This window comes from Culex quinquefasciatus, chromosome 2, assembly GCF_015732765.1.
Source record: "Culex quinquefasciatus strain JHB chromosome 2, VPISU_Cqui_1.0_pri_paternal, whole genome shotgun sequence".
Taxonomy (NCBI): Eukaryota; Metazoa; Arthropoda; class Insecta; order Diptera; family Culicidae; genus Culex; species Culex quinquefasciatus.
Window position 1 is genome coordinate 153,276,930 of NC_051862.1, and position 20,477 is coordinate 153,297,406.

The window sequence follows — 20,477 nt, forward strand, 5'->3', positions numbered from 1 at the left end:
ATTCATTGATGGGATGAACGGATTCATTTAGGTTCGTGGAATGAAGCAGGGTACTGTGGGTGGAGTATACCTAAATGATGATTAAAGAATTTTTTTTTATTTAATTTTTTTTTTAATAAAAAGGATTAAGTAAATAATTATTATTATATTTACACCCAGAACTGGGCATCGGCATACGAGAGAATAAAGAGCACGATTTGGTAGTAAAATGGTACTATGTGCGGACGGAGAGGATAAATCCCGAAATTACCGAAAGTACTTTACTCATGGTTCATCTTCAAAACAAGTTCATCTATCAAAAAAAAAGTACCGGTACCGAGACTCGAACCCAAGACCTTCGGCATATTGAACCGTGGCTTTCCCGTATGGGCCACCATGGTTCGGTGACTAAGTGGCGGTCATTTGTCCATATAAGCCACTCAATAGGATGAACTGTTCGAATGAACGAATAAACACGCGAGAGGACTATACTCTCGCAAAATAGCACTTTCCTCGCGTTTCTTTTCGTGAGGACTATCCTCTCGTTCTTTAACTTTGGGTGCAGGCTGTTGCAATTTTTTTTAAGCTTATGTCACTCGACTCTAGCCAAAGTCGAGGACGGGGCAGAAAAATAAAAAAGGATTAATATTGAAATAACAAGTCATGCTTTCAACACATAAACGAAAAAAGACAGGGGTACAGTGTTGCAATCATTTCTTTCCAAAATAATAAAAAAAAACTTTGAAATATTTGCAATAAAAAAATCAAAATCATTTTCAAAATGCCGATCGAATCTTGACTTGAAACACTCAATGTTTGAATTGAAGCATTGGCCGCCATATAAAGGCCTGAAATTTGCAATTAAAGAAACTTACCGCAAAGTTTGCATTTTAAAAGTATGTTGTGTAGGAAAAACACCAAAAAGAACAATATTTTAGAAAATTTGTTTTTTTTTAATTTTCTTTTTTGAACTTTGGTGACCGATCAACTGATTGCTGAGATACATAATTTTCCAACTAACGATATCTCAGCAACTATTAGTCCGATTTCAAGTGTGTTAAAACTAAACTTTCGTGAATTTTATATTTTAGTTACATTCAAAAAAATTCAAAGAGGCTGTCAATGCCGTAACATTTGTGCTAAAAATATTGCAAAATATCTTAAAAGCCAATCAAAAATTTAAGGCAATAAGTCTGAAAGATGTTACAAATATCATTTTAAGTTGTGATCCCTCAACTTTGGTCAAGGTAGAAAATAGGGGAGGAAGCAAAAAATAAAAAAAATATATATTTTAAAAAGTAGGTGGTATCACAAAATGCTTTATACATTATTACAGTTATGATACGATCACAAATTTCCAAAATATCAATGAACTTCAGAAAAATCAATAATTGTCTAAAGATTAAAAACGTTTTTCTTTCATTAAAAATCGATTTAACAAGTTTCTTTCAAAACATTTGCAAAAATGTGAGTTTTAGAAAATACAGTCGACTCTCTGGTTGTCAATATCCAAGGGACCGTCGAGGAAGAGAATCATCAGTTTACAAAACGATGCAAAATGAAGACTCGATTGAAAATATTTTTTTCTTGATACCCAGCTATGGGAGAGAATCATGGCAACGTCCATCAAACAAAAACAAACAAATGTCAAACACCCTTCAAAGCTCCGTTCGCCAAGAAAAATGTCTATGCAAGCCATTAGAAAGTGAAATTATTGACAACCGGAAGAGATTTTTAAAGCAGGCAGAATCCAAGGGACCGTCGAGGAAGAGATCCTTCAAGCAAGGGAAAATATCGAGGAATGAAGATTATTGAAGTATGCAGATTGAAGGGACTGAAGAATTCATCGATAGATGGAGAATTATTGATATCGAGAAGATCGACAGCCAGAGAGTCGACTGTACTTGAATTTCTATAATTTGCAATATGTATGGGTCTAACACAAAGCGAAATTTTATATGAAACATACAAATTTTAATGTTTGTTTTAAGCATGCAAATTTCGCTTCGTTTCATACTCACATTGCACATTTAAAAAAATATTACTTTTTAAAAAATATGGTATTTTGCGAAAATTTCAGTATTTAAAAAACATCAATAAGAAGAAAAAGCATGCAAAATTTCGCTTCGTTTGATACCCATATTGCAAATTTTGAAAATTTGACTATTTTGGAAGAAATACGATATGTTGTGAAAATTTAAGTTTTAACAAAAAAAATCAAATGATGTATTTAAAATAGAATACAAAATTTCGCTTTGTTTGAAACCCATATTGCAAATTATGAAAATTTCAGTATAATCGAAAAAAATACGGTATTTTGTGAAAACTCTAATATCTTAAAAAAAACAAACTCTAATGATGTGCAAAAGCATACATAATTTTGCTTCGTTTGATACCCATATTGCAAATCTGAATATTTTAGAAAAAAAAAAACGGTATTTTGTGAAACCAACTAAGCACATCCATGAAAAACAAAACCGGTATCAGTGATCGTAAAAATAAAAGGATTTAGTCTCTAGATAATTATTATAACAATTGATTGTATAAATAGACGGAAGTTTAGTTCAACATAAAGTGCGTAAGGGTTTTGGAATTGATAAGTTATGAATAAATTCATACTTAAAAAATACAAAAAAAGATCGTTTTCTACATAAATCAAAACATCTACATAAATGTGTGATCTCAATACAAACTTTGTGATACAACTTTCCACTTCTTTAAGTTTGAGTCAATTCCACGCAATTTATTGAACTTTAATTAATTGTCACACATTTACAGCATTAAAAACACTAATTATTCAATCGGGTATTTGATATTTAATTAAATATAATTGAAAATGATAAAAGGAGTGGAAAATAAAAATGAAGCCTTTTCTCAGGCTTATGAATGAATGTTCACTCACAAAGATGAATGAACACCGTCAATCGGCCACATGTTGCTTTGCCAATGCATTGCTAGGGAATTTTATGTACAGCGGCACATGAGCGGATAGTGTGGTGTTATCCAATTGCCGTCTGTTCAGGCGCTTTATTTTTAAATTTACGAAGTTTCAATTGGAATTGGATTTTTTTTTTATATTTTAGATAATTTTTTTTTGTTCATATCATCATCGCCATCATATGACGAAATGGCTTTTGTTTGAGAGCATTTTATAAATATATTCAAAATAAATTGAAAGCTTTTTGCTTTGTCACGTCATTTTGCCAATAAAAAGAATACAAATAACAATTAGATTACATCGTTGCACTTCCAGATCAATCCAGCCCGGAAATAGTTCAGTGAGACAGTTTTTTTCCTTGTTTCCGATGCACTGAAACCAGTTATCATGTCACGCAATCGTGACATTTTTGGCTCTATAAATAACCACACTGCTGAAAATATTCGCTATTTGGACAAGTGAAGTGTTACTAATTGATTGCTGGCTGCTGCAGAAAACCCCAAAAATGGCACTTTGTGGAAAGGGTTATTTCGTTGGATTGCTGATGGTTGTGGTCATTTTGGAGGCCAACGCTTGCGTAAGACTGCAGTGACTTTGCGTAAACCTTATTTGATTGAAAAACTGTTTTTTTCTGCTTAGAATGGAGGATTTGAGCTCATCATCGAGAGTATTGAAAACTGTGGCGGACCGAATCAGGTCGTCACGATTGATCCAAAATCGACTGCATCGCTGACGGAGGACTGTAAAGTGAACTCCAAATCAACGGTCAAGACTTCTGGATTTAAAACTGCTGATGTAAGTTGGTCATTTCTGTCCGAAATAGTATACATTTTTCATCTGTTTAAGGACAATTCCAGATGACGGTCACCATCTCCAAGAACGGATTACCGGTGGTGAACGAACAGATCGATTTGTGTGCCAGCATGGAGGATTCCAAGAACAACAAGGATGCGGCGGAAATTATGACTATGTTTGGAGTTCCGGACCACTGTCCGGTTGAGGCCACCGAAATTAAGACCGACGAGAGTCAGGAGTACAGCTTGGAAAAGTACAAGCAGCATCTGTTCTTGGCTGAAGGGAAGATCCAGGTAGACTGCAAGGTTGTGCATGATAATGTGAGTGTGTTTTTTTTTAATTTTATGAGTTTATATTAACTGATTAATTGATTTTATAGGGCGAAAGCTGTTTCAAAGTCAACATGCAGGTGAAAAAGAATGGTGGTCTAATTGGATGATCATTGCAGTACTAAAAGAGTTTTGTTTTCTTATTTCAAATTTTTTCGGTCAATTAAATGTCAAGTAAATAAAGTATTTCTTTCATTCGGGAATAATTGAACTAAAAACTAAAAACTAAAAACTAAAAACTAAAAACTAAAAACTAAAAACTAAAAACTAAAAACTAAAAACTAAAAACTAAAAACTAAAAACTAAAAACTAAAAACTAAAAACTAAAAACTAAAAACTAAACACTAAAAACTAAAAACTAAAAACTAAAAACTAAAAACTAAAAACTAAAAACTAAAAACTAAAAACTAAAAACTAAAAACTAAAAACTAAAAACTAAAAACTAAAAACTAAAAACTAAAAACTAAAAACTAAAAACTAAAAACTAAAAACTAAAAACTAAAAACTAAAAACTAAAAACTAAAAACTAAAAACTAAAAACTAAAAACTAAAAACTAAAAACTAAAAACTAAAAACTAAAAACTAAAAACTAAAAACTAAAAACTAAAAACTAAAAACTAAAAACTAAAAACTAAAAACTAAAAACTAAAAACTAAAAACTAAAAACTAAAAACTAAAAACTAAAAACTAAAAACTAAAAACTAAAAACTAAAAACTAAAAACTAAAAACTAAAAACTAAAAACTAAAAACTAAAAACTAAAAACTAAAAACTAAAAACTAAAAACTAAAAACTAAAAACTAAAAACTAAAAACTAAAAACTTTTGTACAATTTTCTGATCTATTTTTTTTGTCATATTTCATATTAAACTTTAGATCAAATTAAAAAAAAAAAAAAATTATTTTCACAAATGGTTCATTTTATAACAATGAAAATCGAACCAATAGTTTTCGAGCTATCGTTAGTTGAAAATAACGGGTTTATAAGGTGACACTACGAAAATCATTTTCATCGGTTCGAATTCCTTGTGAGGGTGTATTTAAAAAACTATTTTTTCAATTTTCAAAGTCTCAGGTAAAAATTGTAGAAAATTTTCTCCGTTTTCCAAAAATATTTCTTCCAGGGGTGACTTCTCTTCATAAAAAAATATTGAAAAAAAAAACAAAAAAAAATGGTACATTAAATACTTATTGATTGCTAATTTGCAAAGCTTAAAAAAAGGTTTTTTTTACCACATTTCCGATTTTTTTTAAATATATGAATAGAAAAGAGTTTTGCTATTTTCTTTTGAACAGTCCATATTACAATATACAACTTTGCCGAAGACACCAAATCGTTCAGAAAATCCCATCTCAAGATACAAATTTTTATATATATACTTAAGGTATTTATTTTGTATGAGTTGCCCGCATAATTGTATGAAGACTTGTATGGAAAAACTCATGATGCAACATTATTATTTGACATAGAAATGGACAAAGTTTCATCCAAATCAAGTAATAACAAAATCTTCGCGAAGTAATTTGTAAATCTCTTTGAAAATACTTTCTAAAATAGGCAAAAACAGAGTTTACTTAAAATTTACATTACCAAAGACTGCGCAGAACTCCAAGATGACCTAAGTGCAATGATCGAGTGGTGTAGCGCAAACGGAATGCAGGTCAACGCTAGCAAATGCAAGGTCCTGTCGTTTTATCGTGGAAACTCTCCCATCCTCTATCCATAGATTATTAATCAAGTAGATGTCCCACTTGGAAGTTGCTTCATATACCCAGTTGGCGACATCCCTTTAGCGCTCTGCGCGCCACCACAGTCAAGTTACAGGTACTAAATTGCTAAACAAAATCGTAGCACTCTATGACTCTATGGACTTTCCAAACGTTTATTGACAACTGTCATTCTTTTTGTGAAAAAAATGGTGATGGTAGCTGCGAGCCAGATTCACCGAAAGCAAAATGTCCTCGAGAGGCGTAAATATGGTCCAGAAATCAACACCACACGCCATGGCGGAAGGCAATTATTATTGAAGTTGAATGTACCTAAAATGTTTTTTCGTGGAAAGGTAGCTAAGGGGGTCCCTTTTCGATATCTGTGACCTAGAAAATATTTCACCTAGGGATTTTCGATTTTTTGTCATTTTCAGTTTTTCAACTGTATAAATGGAGGCGCACGGTACTTTTGGTTACTTTGCGGTTGCACAGCACCTCCCAAATGCTTTTAATTGCAATGGATACTGATCAAAGGGGTCGTCCATGAAATATTTCACAATATTTAAGGCCCCACCCACCCTTACAAAGCCCCCCCCCCCATCCCCCTAATTTATTTAACAAAGATAATAACATTATTTTTAGTATGCGGCGTCCATAAAGTATGGCACACTAAAATCAGCAAAAATAACCCCTCCCCTATGCCACACATTGTCACGCCACCCCCTTGAAAAGTCCGGCACGTTTTGTAATTTGTTTTTTTACATTTTTACTTTCTTTTAGTTCTGAGTTCAATCAATGCCTTGTATCATGTTTGATTTATGAGTTAAGCTTATCAAACATCAAATAATTTTTTGTAAATATTTTAAGCCTGAATTTTCATTTTTTTTTCTATTTCCAGTACCCTTGGTATCCTTACACAGTTAGTTGCATATACCTAGCTCGACTAATTTCAGCACAACCGATTAGCAGAAAAAGAAACAAAATTTACGCTTGATTTGGCTGACGAGTGTTAGGTAGTGCGATTCTCGGCATACTGCAAAATAAGTTCATTGTGTTTTTACTGGATAAGGTACAACAAGTGCATTATTTATATAAAACATTTGAAAAATCAGGCCTAAATAAATAAAATTGTTCGCTCTACAGAATTGCCTTGACGTTGTCGATTGCGAGATTCCTACTCAAAACTAAGTGCCCGAAAGCTTAATTGTTGAGGCAATTGCAAACCTCTTTTTACACCTTAGCTTCCATCCACCCCAGGATTCAAACTGACGACCTTTAGATTGTGAGTCCAACTGCCTACAAGCGACTCCACCGAGACAGGACCCAGGGAGACGACTTCTACACCTGGACTGAGCTAACGACATAACCTTTAGGTTATACCGGGACCAACATTTACTTCCCCGTCCGACGGAAGGCGTGATCAGACAAATCTCGTCTCGAAATATGCCACCGGGACCATCTGGGATCGAACCCAGGCCGGCTGGGTGAGAAGCAACCACGCTTAGCCCTACACCACGGTTGTATAATATTTACATAAAGTAATTCGATGTTTAATAAACGTAACTCATAAATCAAACAGGCATTAAGAAACAGAGTTGTTAATGATAGATATTATATACTTAAATCATTACTTACTTACTTGAATCATCAATCGTGATTTCAACAATAACAAAAATTAAAAACATATGTGTGTGTGTGTGTGTGTGCAACCAACCAAACGGGACCACGCGGTCGCTTCTTACAAATTGAGTTGTTTCCATGTATTTTTAGATCTACATTCTATACATGCAAATAACTCGCATAGGCATTTGGAAGGTGTTAGCTCTGCCGAGCTTCGGTGACCCATTTCTACGCTGGCTAGCCGAGCGCGAGGTACTGCTGCTTTATCGACAAGCCCCGCCCTGAAGAACGTTTGCACCAATCGGGTTCAAACGTTATTTAGAACTTCCGAACCCTTGTCAAATGGACAAGGACCCAGCGCGTATATAGTTGATAGTAACAGTATTCCTAATTCCAGTCATCGCTCACCAAGCTGTGATGGCGTAGTGGTTAGCATTTTTGCTTACCATCCAAAGGACGGGGGATCGAACCCCGACTCGGGCGACTTTGATTTTTCGTTCATGTTCAGAGTTTCAAGATTAATATTTCTTATACTTTCTCGTTGGGAGCAGATGGGAATCGAACCCAGGACCATTCGCTTTGAAAGCGAACACCGTAACCAGTCAGCCACGGCCGCTCCTAACAAAAATTAAAAACATATCCTATAAAAATGATAAGCTGTTAAATTGAACTCAGAATTATAAAAAAAAAAAATTAAAAAAAAAACAAGATTAGGGTACAAAACGTGTCGTACTTTTCAAGGGGGAGGCGTAGTCAGCGTGACAATGTGTGGCATTGGGGGAGGGGGTTATTTTTGCTGATTTTAGTGTGCCATACTTGATGGATGACGCCTCATACTAAAAATAATGTTATTGTCTTTGTTAAATAAATAAGGGGGATGAGGGGGGGGGGGTTATAAAGGTGGGTGGGGCCTTAAATATTGTGGAATATTTCATGGACGACCCCTTTGATCAGTATCCTTTGCAATTAAAAGGATTAGGGAGGTGCTGTGCAACCGCAAAGTAACCAAAAGTACCGTGCGCCTCCATTTATACAGTTAAAAAACTGAAAATGACAAAAAATCGAAAATCCCTAGGTGAAATATTTTCTAGGTCACAGATATCAAAAAGGGACCCCCTTAGCTACCTTTCCACGAAAAAACATTTTAGGTACATTCAATTTCAATAATAATTGCCTTCCGCCATGGCGTGCACCATGGTACCAATGGCTGGTGCGATCACCGGAAAAAGAAACCAGAGTTGTTCAGCAAGCCAACTACTCGGACTAACACGGTCAAGCATTTTGATTTGACGACCATTTATCGGATGATGAATTGGACAAGCATAACCGACTTCCCACGTTTCGCCGATCAAAAGGATTCATAGCGTTGAAGGGTTGATATGCTTAATGAAGGGCCGGAAGTTGAAGGCGAAAATTACGATAAAGTGAAATCACCGATTCTCTGGACGATAAGGCTGCTGTCCGCGGTTCTCACCTCCTCTGTCGTGTGCTCAACATCCTAACCCAGCCCCGTTCTTGGCGGAGAACTATTCTATCCTCGATCGTATCCCAGTTCTCAACCAAGTTGAATTCTGAAATCGTGAAAAAAATGTGTACTTCAATGCTAATAATAAAGCGAGTATATTTTTTTTTTCTCAAATGTTAATTATACATTAATCTTCATTGTGCTGTAATGCTGGAACAAAACATCGTATGACTTAATACACTGTTCCAAAACGGGATTCCAAGGAGAACCGCAGGAGAATCTTCCATGATGGAGATCAGCATTTTCGTTGAGAACGCTGTACTGATTCGTGTCCGTTCAGGTATAGTTGGAAGCATCCGGTTTACCCCTTCCGGATTCAACGATATTCCATTTTCACCGTCACCATATTCATCTTTCCGGGAAATCACGAGGCTGTGAAAAGCAAAAGAAGCTTTTTAATGAAGGATTTTTATGTTTAGCTTTGATAAATTTACCTGACTTATTTAAGTAGAGCAAAGCAAGTTAAACATTAATACATGTGTTGCCACAGCGAACCTGTTTCGACGTTGCCTCATCAATTAGCAGACTAGATTTTTCCTAACACGATCAAACATTTGCAAAGTCACGAGAGTTTTGACATTTCTTGGAACAGCTTTTGCCAATCAAGAGTTGCTTGGATATATCCACTGAGCATTGAACTGAAACTGGGGAGGATTTTTTTTCAAACTTTCCCAAAGGGTAGATTAGTACCTGTGAATTGCCACCAGGGGTAATTTTAGCGTGGCGGTAGTGTCGCCAGTCCCAACAGCGGAGTGGCGTATCTATATATATTTAGTCTATGCTCTATCGTTACCTTTCCGACGGGAAGGAGCTGGAACGTGTCGAGTCGATTAAGGATCTCGGCATTGTAGTCGACAAGAAGCTGACTTTCAAGGAACATCTCTCGGCGACAGTAGCGAAGGCAAGGACTACATTGGGATTTATTTCTCGGAACACCCAGGAGTTCAAGGATTTTCAAGCGATCAAGTGTTTGTACTTGACCCTAGCCCACAGCATACTAGAGTATGGCGTACAAATTTGGGCCCCCAGGCTGGTTGGAGATGCAAACTTGTACGAAAGAGTGCAAAGAACCGCAACGAGGATGATTATCCGCAAACTTCCCTCCAACCACCCAGTGAGACAGGCTCACTACGAGGAGAGACTCCAATTTCTGAGGATGGAAAAGCTCTCTTTGCGGGATTCATTCCTCAGGCGTCTTTTCTTATTCGACGTAGTGAACGGAAACTCGGACTGCCAGGCACTAATAGCTTTGCTTCCGCCGCAAGCTCCAGAGAGAAATCGGAGAGGCGATGTTCTCTTTAGAATCCCGAACGGTGGCTGGAAAGTTATTTTAACCCTTTTTATGAATGTTGTAAATGTTTTAATTCTGTCTGTGTCAAATTTACCAACGGCATGTCCAAACTTAGCTTTAAAAGTAGAATTAAGGGTATAGATTAAATTCAGTCTGTGGATATTTTTTGTATCAAAGACGGTGTGACTAAATAAATAAATAAATAAATTATAAAGAATTCCAAATTTAAATAAAATTTGGAGCAAAAAAATAAACTTCAACAAAAACTCAAAATTGTCATTGAATGTACCGTAAACCGGGGTGACTTTGATAGGATTTCAATTTGTTTTTAGAATATTTTCCAACAGGTAAGGTTTTTATCAAGATTATTATTTTTAAAACATGTACTGGGGTACACACAAAAAAATATTTCCGAATGTTACATCATTTATGATGTAACACTTTTGCACGTCATTAAAAATTTAAATTTAAATGCAATTTGATGTAAATTTGCAACAAATTATACGTATAAACATGATTTTACGTATGATTCAACCGTTTACGTCGAATCTCAAGTTTACATCAACTGAGTTTACATGTGATTCATTTTTTCCGTGTCGAGTAAGTTCACATATTTTTTTCTGTGTAGGACACACAAAGTCCATGCACTATTTCAGAAAAAAAGTTTTTTCAATAATGTTTAGAAAAATAATAACGTTAAAAATTCTTAGTATTAATTCCGGGGTGACTTTGATAGTCATAGTTTTTCTCGTTAAAATCATATTTAAGATGTTCAAACTTTATGTGTACGCTAAATGTACCATCACTAAAGTAGCTGATATTGTTTTTAAGAAAAAAATCAATGTTTATATTTAGTTAACTAAGTGTATAAGTTTTTTAGCAAAATACATATAAATTTTAGGTAATTTTTTTAAAAAGTTGGAATTTTGCCTGAAATTTGTTTAAACTAGTTTTGTTCATAAAATTATCGATTTATTTTGCATTTTATACTGCATTCGAAGCACAAATCACAAGTTTTCACATTTTACATGAAATTTGTTGAACTTAAATTGCCTATAAATTTGGAGATTTTTTTAAATTGTGTTTCAAAAACACATATTATTTATTATTTACAAACTTTTTTAACCTTCTCCTAGTGGAAAATTGTCCAAAGAATCCGAAAATGCATTCCGTTTTCCGATTAAAAATCATGTTCATTGAGAAAATCATGACACTTTGAGAAGTTTAAAATAATGACTTTCATCAACATTTTCTTAACTATAGTTAACTAACTTTTTAAACCTGTCAAAATTTTATGAAAAGTTCTTCTTGAGGTACTTTGAACACTTCTCTACCACGGTCAGTATGTTTCTAAACCATTCCTTACGTAATTTAATTGTACTCTTCATTTTGCGGAAAAATCGCAAACCTATCAAAGTCACCCCGTTTTACGGTACTCAAATGAGTTGTTGTAAAGCAAGTTTAAATAAAAATGTAAATTACAATGTTTTTTTTTTGTAAAATTGGGACAGTTTTTGACAACATGAAAATAGTTTTTTTTTGCATATATTAGAAAACATAAAATATTTGAATACTTAAATATCCAAAAAAAGAAAAAAAAATATTTAAAAAAAGATTTAAAAGAATATAAAAACATATTCTTCTTTTTTTACGGGAAGTGCCAAATTTTACGGTTTTAACGCGTACAATAGCAAAAGTAATTTTAGGTATAGGTTTTGCTACTGACCTGGAAAACAATTTTAAAAACTAAATTGTTGTTTCATATTTTGAGAATTTTTGCTTTTCTTTTTATTAGGAAAAAATCGGCGAATTAAACACTGTTAATAAGTGTCAGGAACTCTATTGATCGATGGGCTTCTAGCATACAGCAGGTTTAATTTTATTCAACCATCTCTCATAAAGCTATATTTTCCAAGGTACTTCTGAGAAAATAGAGTGTAAATAGTTGTTAAGTCTCCCTTTCAACGAAATAATGCGTGTGGTTACCCCGTTATTTGAAATTATTTATTCAAATTAAATGCCATGTGCCAAGATTCAGTTCGAAATGAAAGGGTAGTGAAGAACTATATTCTAGTTATGAATTCTAGGAAGGATTAAGTTATAAGTTGTGAAGATTTTAGTTTACCTCTTCTTGAAATATCAATAAAGCCTATCAAAAAATCAACTTATTTCACTCATCTCCAGTAGTATCAACGCATGGAAACTTTTCTTTCCCCTAACAGACGACACACCAAGTCCGGAATCATTTCATTGCTTCTAACAACTCCAACTAGTGAAAATCACTGATTTTGCACCCGCAAGTACTGTCATCATTACCGGCTAATTGCAGCGCACCATAGTATAGCTTTAGTGTTGTGCGCGCGATTATATTACCCGCCACTTAATCCACCTCCCCCAGCGCAATATGTGACTGCCGTTGGCGCGAAAAACCCGTTTTTCCTCCCATTTTGATCTTGCGGTGGAAAAACTCATCACGCCTCGCCGGGGAATCGACGCCGATATCATCTATTGTTTGACGTCGTGACGATGATTCCCCAGTGGGACAAATAATTAGAAGGGATTAAGGCTGACTGGTTATTCTAATTTTGTAGTATCCGTTCATTCGATGTATTTGACAATTGTTGAACATTATTTTTTTCACTTTTTCATAAAAGATTGTGAAACTCTTCTGCATGACTGGAAAAATAATTCAGTTGTTCAATTATTGACAAACATCCCAGCGATTAATTTTAAGAGTCCGCAGAATGAGTCACTAGCTTAATCTTTACGCCTGGTCGCACCGGAAAATCACTGCTCGAACTGCTCGAATGTTTGACGTCACTGAATGTAAAGTGGAAATTCTACCACTTGTCACGATTGGCTAGCGATAGCACATGTTAATAACCATTGCACCTCGATTGTTCGAAAAACCTTAACAACCGAAAAATAGTGTCTAACAAGCGTAGCTTTACGCTAATCCAAAGCTCGGCTTAGTGAACCGTACAGCCGGTGGAGGGGGTTGTGTTTGGCGTTCTACACAGAGTAAAGCTCATCCAGCCGCGAGGGAAGAGTTGACGATTTTCAAGTTCATCTTGATGGGTGTTTAGTTTTCCGGAGGCTGCCGTGCGAGCTGGATTGGATAGGATACCTTGTGCTGGGAAATATAATATCTCTAACGTTCTACTTCAAAGTGTTTTAGAGTTGTGACTAGCAAAAAAATGGCTTGCAGATTATCGAGGAACGGAGTTGAGAGTGTGCAGAAAGTGCTATTTTTATTGCTGATTAGTGTCATAGGAGCAGTGATTGCCTGTGTAAGTGTGTTTTTATTTTCTAATATGTTTTTTTTTGTATAGTTTAACTATGAACAAAAATGTATTAGGTACAATTATAAAACTCTTTGTGAATTCTAATATTGTTCATAGCTGGTGGTGGAACTAATGACAAAATGATTGCCTCATGGATCGTTACTGATTGTATCATAGAATAACATGATTGAAGACATGTCACGTAAAGCTTCAGTTAATTGCCAATTATTTTACAAAAAAATGCCTCATTATATTACTCCTACTACTACTTAATAAAAATTGTTAATAATAAAAAAAAGATGATTTATAAATAATCAGAATATTTGGAGTATGATGGTTTTTGCACCTTTTTCATAATTTTGAATATTTTGTTGTATCATCAACATTCTCCGAGCAGGAAGAAATCCAAGGCAATAGATGGGTTGTATCTAAATGTTTAAAAAATCACCTTCTATACCTTATGATACCGGATTCTGGTATTAAAAAGTTCTTTAAAAAGTATTTCATTGAGTAAAACTCCGCATTTTGCTAACATGATATTTTAAAATTTGATTAATACCGTTAGTGGGGGTGACATTGGGTCTGGGGGGTGAGATTGGGTCAAAGTGATTTTTTACGGATTTTACCATTTCTAAGGTTCTTCTCAATGAAACTAAATTCTGTTAAAAGAGTTGTGTAGGGGACATCTTAAGATGACTTCGATGAAAAATCTCATTCCTAGAACAAATCCTGTTATTTTGGCAGCTGTCTTAAGTTGAGGTACGAATTGCTGATTACCCAAATGTTTGAAAATATCTACTTCAAACATTGTAGCATGTCAATACGATTCCCTCGAACAAGAAACACTGTTGGATGACATGTTCATACCATATCGTTGTATTTGAGCATCATTTTAGTTTCATTTGACCCAATGTCACCCCCTCTAAGGGGTGAGAATGGGTCAATATTCAAACTATTGGCATTTAAGATTGTTTTCATCAAAATCCACCATATTTTGAGAAAATGTTAGTAAACTATCTAAGAACAAATCTACGTTGAAAGATTTTCGATGTTATTTAAATTGTTTTTGTTATTAAGAAATTACGAGAGGTGTATCGTTTTTTGACCCATAGTCACCCCCACTGACGGTACCACAAAAACGCATGGATGAAAAGGCATAACCTGGTGATGTAAACTATAAATCTGAATTTATGTTGTTTGCAAACTAAGTCTATTTTTCAAATGGCATTTAATCGTATTAAACTTGAGAAAAAAATTCGAAGTGCCATCATATTTTGGTAAACCTATGATATTTGCATGTAATAGGTTGATTAACTCATCAGAGTGTTTTTTTTTCGAAGAATATTATTTGATTGACCATAAGTTCATTCGAATAGAAAACTACAAACTAAAACTAATGGGAAATTATGTTAAATACAGGACAAACATTTACCGCTATATTTTTCATTAAATTGGTTTAATGCGAAAGTTGTCTTTTTGGCAAAAAGTGATCTATACTTCCAAAATGTTTTACTTAATTTCAATGTTAAGGGTGCATCGACTGGGAAACACAGTGAAAATAAGTTTAATTTTGAAAGGATACAAATTTAATGGTTGTATATCTTGACTTTTTTTTTAGGTCCTAAAAAAAATCTAAACATTGAATGTGTCCTGCTTACTCCGATGGACATTGACATAAGGTATAAAACTTTAAATTTTGACATTTATTAATAGGACCTAATAAAAAGTCCAGATATTACCTTTTTAAATGCGATTTTACCAGAATTTACGTGTAGAAATGTGAAATTCCATACAAAATGGTGAAAATTTCACCAGTTCCTGATAAAAAAGAAAACGTTTTTTTTACTGAACTATGTTTAACTATAAGGAAGGTATAATTAACAATCAGAAGTTCACGTTTCCAAAATTGAACTTTTTTCCAATGGTTTGTTGTTTTTTTTTTCAAAATTATAAATTATTGTATTTACGGTGATGGAACAATTGACGGAATTGACTATAAGAAGTTACCTACAAAATTGTTAGTACGGTAGGCACATGTTAATGTTGAACAGTAGTTTTCATAAAATAAGCAAACAAGAATTTACGATTTCACAGTTGTATGTTTGACTAGATTTTTTGTGATTTTGCAAGAAAAGCTCTTTAAATTTGTTCTTAAATTTTTATTCAAGTCTAATTGCGTTGCGATTTTTTCCTAAGGTTCATACATACACGGATAGAAATCCTGTAAGCAAATCCGGTAACTCTGCGTTGTTGAATTCGACAACATGGAAATGTTTAAAAAATCGTCAACATTTTTCTCGATTTCGCTGTGAATGTTTTAAAAATCGATAACATTGCTGTTCATAATCGAAAAATGTACAGTTTTTGGTGCTTTTTTAGTATTGGCGAAAATTGACGCAAATTTTACTTTCGCAAAAAAAAACATTTTTTCAGTATTTAAATTGCAATTCAGAAAAATTGAAAATAATTTTAATCGAACCCAAACATGCTACGTACGACAAATTATTTAATTTAATTAGACTCCCAATCCATTGAATTTTGAGGTCTCCAAAAAATGGGTCCTTGATTTTTTGGTCAAAATAAAGACATTTATGTAAAATTGTCTAGAGAGTCGGATTCCCACTATCGGTTTTTGAAAATTTTGACTTTTAGACCGCTTTAAAAAATATTTTTTTAAATGATTTTTTTTATTTTTATGAAAGACACACCATCCTGCACTTTTCGTGAGTCTTTTTGTAACATCTAAGGCAAATCGTAACATCATCTTAAAATGTAACTTTTTATCTTCAAATTATATTAAAAAAAAATCGCATAGAAATATCGTGTATTTTTCTTTCAATGTATTTTTTCTAGAAAGCCCATCTTATTTCCTACAAGTTTGTCTTTGATCATTTTTTGATACGATGCAACGTCTTCGAGATATAGTAATATTTAAATTACGAAATACAAAAATATGTTAAATACTAACGCCCTTCTCAAATGTCATTTTGAGTACAATTGGCTCAAAATACAAAAAAATGGCTTATATACAAAGCAAAAAAAAAAGTTGAATTTTGGAATGTTGAAAATTTGGTACGATGAATATTACCTCTTTTTGGAGTAATATTACCTTAAAAATTTGTTAAAATGTGAATATAATATTACACTTTTTTTTTACACAAAATCTGTCACCATTTTCTGATGAATATTATCATCATTTTTTTTTCTGTGTAAGCCTAGGATGACATGTCTACAAAGCTTCATTGAAATCGGAGAGGGTCGGGTACAAAAGTGCGTGAAAAATTCCTGACTAGAGCTGGAATTGCTTTAAGGGCGAGTCCACGACCAGGGCATACCCCTTTGTATGGGACGTCGTTTGGACCTCACCAATCTGCATGAAATTTTCAGAGGTTGTTTGTACATATGAAACTGGCATCTGGCCAAAATATGAGCACTCTAGGCCAAAGGGAAGTGGGGCAAATCGGGACAGAAAGTTTTATGGTTTTCAATTCAATTCAATTCGGTTTTATTTCTGAATAATCAAATTACAATTTGTACATATTATGAACCTAACAGAGTTTTTGTGTTCATTTCAGCTGTGTGTTACGTCTTAATTCGGTTTAGAGCAATTATTACTGTTAATTAAATGCACAAACAAGAGTAAGAAAAAGTTTTCAAAAAACTTACGCAATTAAGTTTTATGGTTTAAAAACGTCATTTTCAAAAATGAAAGCAAAAAAATTAAGAAGCTGTTTTTTCTAGTGTCATCTAGTATCCTTGGAAACGAACCTGATTTTGAATAAATGCGAATCGAAGATTTTTTTTAACTTTCATTTTTGAATGGGTTAAAATGGTTGAAAATAAACATTTTTATGCATGTTTCATGTTTCACTAAAAGAAAAAGTGTCTATTTAAAATGTTAAACTGCCTCACCCAAATCGTTCTCAGTCTCAGATGGTAGTCCCAGATGTTCCCTACAAGTTGCAGGTCGAACCGAGATGATATCTGGATGGAACACTTTTTTATTTGAGTTTGAAAATTGTGCTATTTTTTCACTAAAATGTCAATAACTTCCTTCAGATTCAACCAATTGGGATGCTCTACCCTGCATTATATTGCATTAAGCCCTTTCAGATGCATTTTGAATTTTGAAATTAAATGGATTTTTACATTTTTGTTATAGCATTTTTAAGATTTTTGACGTTTTTGAACCTTTAAATTTTGTGTCCCAATTTGCCCCACTTCCTGTTGACCTGAAGTGCTCTTATAACCCCTGCAAATTTCAGGCAGATTGGTGAGGTCGATGCGAAATGGGTATGCTTTGCTCGTGGACTCGCTTTTAAAGAGTTTTTTTTTAATAGATTCATCTTTTTTGGATAAAAGGGGAAAATTTTAATCTTAAAAAAGTGTTACATTTTATTCAAAAATATTACTAAACAATGAATTGACTACTATTAAAATAGTTTTAAGTTGAACTAGTTACTAATAAAAATCATTTTTGCAATTCCGTCGTGAAACTACTTACTTTTCCTGTCATTCTTGAACGACGAAATAGCCTACTTTTCTGTACCAAGAATAACAGAATCGAATAGCAACACTTTTCAAAATAAATGCTGAAAAGTTCTACTTTTCAGCACTGAAATGGGTGCTGAAAAGTTGAACTTTTCAGCACTTGTTTCGAAAAGTAACATTTTTTTGATTCAAACGATTTATTGACAAAATACATGACAATTTTACATAAAATTTCACTCAATGGATGTTTTTCGGAATTGCAAAAAATGTTGTATGGAACTCGTTGCAAAACTTGATTTTTTCAGCACTCTTCGTATTTATCCAACTCGGTGAACCTCGTTGGATAAATGTACGACTCGTGCTGAAAAAATCCTCTTTTTGCAACTTGTTGCATAAACTACTATTTCCTTCTTCAACACCCCCAGAATGGTGGCTTCAAAATCAAGGTCCGCAAGGTGGAAAACTGCGCCGGCCCGGACGCGGTCATCACGGCCCACGAAAACTACACCGCGGTACTAACGAAGAACTGCGAAATCAAATCCCGCGGCTGTGTCAGCTTTAAGTCGTTCAACACGGCTATTTCGAGCCTGAAGGTCAAAAAGGATGGCATCGTGGTGCTGCAGGACCGGGTGAATCTGTGCGAACGGTTGGCCAAGGGACGCAAGGATGCCAACATTGGCCAGATGCTGAAAACGTTGCGACTCCCGGAGAGCTGTCCGGTTGAGGAGGGAACGCTCTGTACGGATCCGTCCCAGGCCGTCAACATCGAGCAGTACAAACAGTTCCTCCCGTTGGCACGTGGCCTCATCGATATCGAGATGGACATCCAGCACGACACGGTGAGTTGGTGGTAGTGTGGTTTGATTCTGAGAAATTAATCCCTCGGGATATACATTACACAGCTGACTGGTTTCCTCGCTAATGTATTCCTCTAAACGGTTGATCTCTTCCAACAGGGCAAAAGCTGCTTCCGAGTGCAGATCGACATCGCCAAGTGAGCTGCAACAGGTTTATGACGACTTTGGAAGGTGGAATGAATTACAATTACTACGAATCAACGCTAATCAAGTGCTTATGGTGATACTAAAATATATACAGTACGTTACCTCATTGAATCCGAGACTAAGTTGTACATCGGGGGAACCACATCGACTGTGTTTGTGTTTCCGCTAAATTGACTCCAGGAAAGTTCCATGGAAAAAGTTTTTAAAATTACAAATGAAGTTATTGAATATGATGTCTTAAAGTTATCTCACAGCAATGACACAATTTGTTCTTATTTATTCAAACGGAATCCCTTGACATAATGCTTCAAATTAACGGTGACTAATCTCCTCTTCAAAGCCAGACAAAATATTTCGATAAAAATGGAAAGTACAAGTTACACGTGTTCGTGAGAATTTTTCTAGCATTGTGCGTACCGGATGGCTTTGTTTTGATCATTTCAGGTCACTCAGGTTGCTCATGTCAATCAGTGTTAAATACCGGTATAACGGGAGTGAATCATCTTTAATTGAGCCGGATTATCGTAGTGCTCGTTAGACTAGAGTGCAAGGGTTAGTCCTGTCTAATATTAGGGCACAACCTAATAATCAAAATGTTGTTTGAAGGGATATTATTTTTTAAAGGCATATTTTTTATAAAACTGTGACATTATTTAAAATATTTTCAAATAATTTTGATAATTTACAGCATAAATCCCAAGGAAATAAGAGCTCGATTGGATGGAAACTCTAGCCAGCAAGTTTTTTAATATGATTTTGTGTGGGGGAAGTCACTTTTCAGTTATTGTCATATATGAGCATGTGGTGCACAGTGGTCATGATCGCATAATTAGGTTTTCTTTTATTTTTATAATCAAGTCCATTTTAAATGTTAGTTTTTATTTTAGGTTTTGATTTATGATATTGAAAATTTGATCAATAGTTTCAGACTAATCCATCCATTGGGCTTTTTTGAAATGTTTAAGAAATTGCTGAATTTTCGTAAAAACTTAAATCATGAATTGAGATTTTCCCAAAAACCATATTCTTTAAAAAATCGCGCTTCTGAATGTCCAATGTTTTTTTGGTCATGGTTTTGAAGCTTTTGTTGAATTTTCCTCTAGTTTTGGCTTTGCGTTTTTTATACGATTTTCTAACAAACTTTTTAGATAAAATTTGAAATTCGAATACGATAAAAAATAAAATATCCTCCCTAAAATGTCTTCAATTATAATTAACACATTAAAATATTAAACGTGATTTTGACTCATTTCTGGTTTTGGTTATTGAGCAGTTCTCTACGGAATCGGTCTTTTTTCTTTAATTTTATTTTTTGTATTTTTAAATCCGGCTGAAACTTTTTTGGTGCCATCAGTATGCCCAAAGAAGTCATTTTGCATCATTAGTTTGTCCATATAATTGTCCATATAAATTTGGCAGCTGTCCATACAAAAACGATATGTGAAAATTCAAAAATCTGTATCTTTTGAAGGAATTTTTTGATCGATTTGGTGTCTTCGGCAAAGTGGTAGG

At 34.2% G+C, this 20,477-nt stretch overlaps 2 protein-coding genes across 2 annotated transcripts; both read left to right on the top strand.

Moving 5' to 3' along the window:
• The first annotated feature begins 3,371 nt into the window (after positions 1 to 3,371).
• LOC6031731 lies at positions 3,372 to 4,205 on the top strand. The gene is made up of 4 exons (XM_038256007.1): positions 3,372 to 3,494; positions 3,557 to 3,712; positions 3,775 to 4,032; positions 4,092 to 4,205. Exons 1-4 carry the CDS (start codon positions 3,423 to 3,425, stop codon positions 4,149 to 4,151), a joined length of 546 nt encoding a protein of 181 aa, XP_038111935.1. The 5' UTR covers positions 3,372 to 3,422; the 3' UTR covers positions 4,152 to 4,205.
• Positions 4,206 to 13,250: 9,045 nt separating this feature from the next.
• On the top strand, positions 13,251 to 19,225 carry LOC6031732. The gene is made up of 3 exons (XM_038257753.1): positions 13,251 to 13,476; positions 18,387 to 18,800; positions 18,918 to 19,225. The coding sequence occupies exons 1-3, from the start codon at positions 13,384 to 13,386 to the stop codon at positions 18,957 to 18,959; spliced, it is 549 nt and encodes a 182-aa protein (XP_038113681.1). The 5' UTR covers positions 13,251 to 13,383; the 3' UTR covers positions 18,960 to 19,225.
• The last annotated feature ends 1,252 nt before the right edge of the window (positions 19,226 to 20,477 follow it).

Bases quoted from the DNA above. Each gene is read 5' to 3' on its own strand.
- LOC6031732 (XM_038257753.1), top strand. From the start codon at position 13,384: ATGGCTTGCAGATTATCGAGGAACGGAGTTGAGAGTGTGCAGAAAGTG. The intron at 13,477-18,386 runs GTAAGTGTGTTT...CAACACCCCCAG, and splicing joins TAGGAGCAGTGATTGCCTGT to AATGGTGGCTTCAAAATCAA. The intron at 18,801-18,917 runs GTGAGTTGGTGG...CTCTTCCAACAG, and splicing joins TGGACATCCAGCACGACACG to GGCAAAAGCTGCTTCCGAGT.
- LOC6031731 (XM_038256007.1), top strand. From the start codon at position 3,423: ATGGCACTTTGTGGAAAGGGTTATTTCGTTGGATTGCTGATGGTTGTG. The intron at 3,713-3,774 runs GTAAGTTGGTCA...GGACAATTCCAG, and splicing joins CTGGATTTAAAACTGCTGAT to ATGACGGTCACCATCTCCAA. The intron at 4,033-4,091 runs GTGAGTGTGTTT...TTGATTTTATAG, and splicing joins GCAAGGTTGTGCATGATAAT to GGCGAAAGCTGTTTCAAAGT.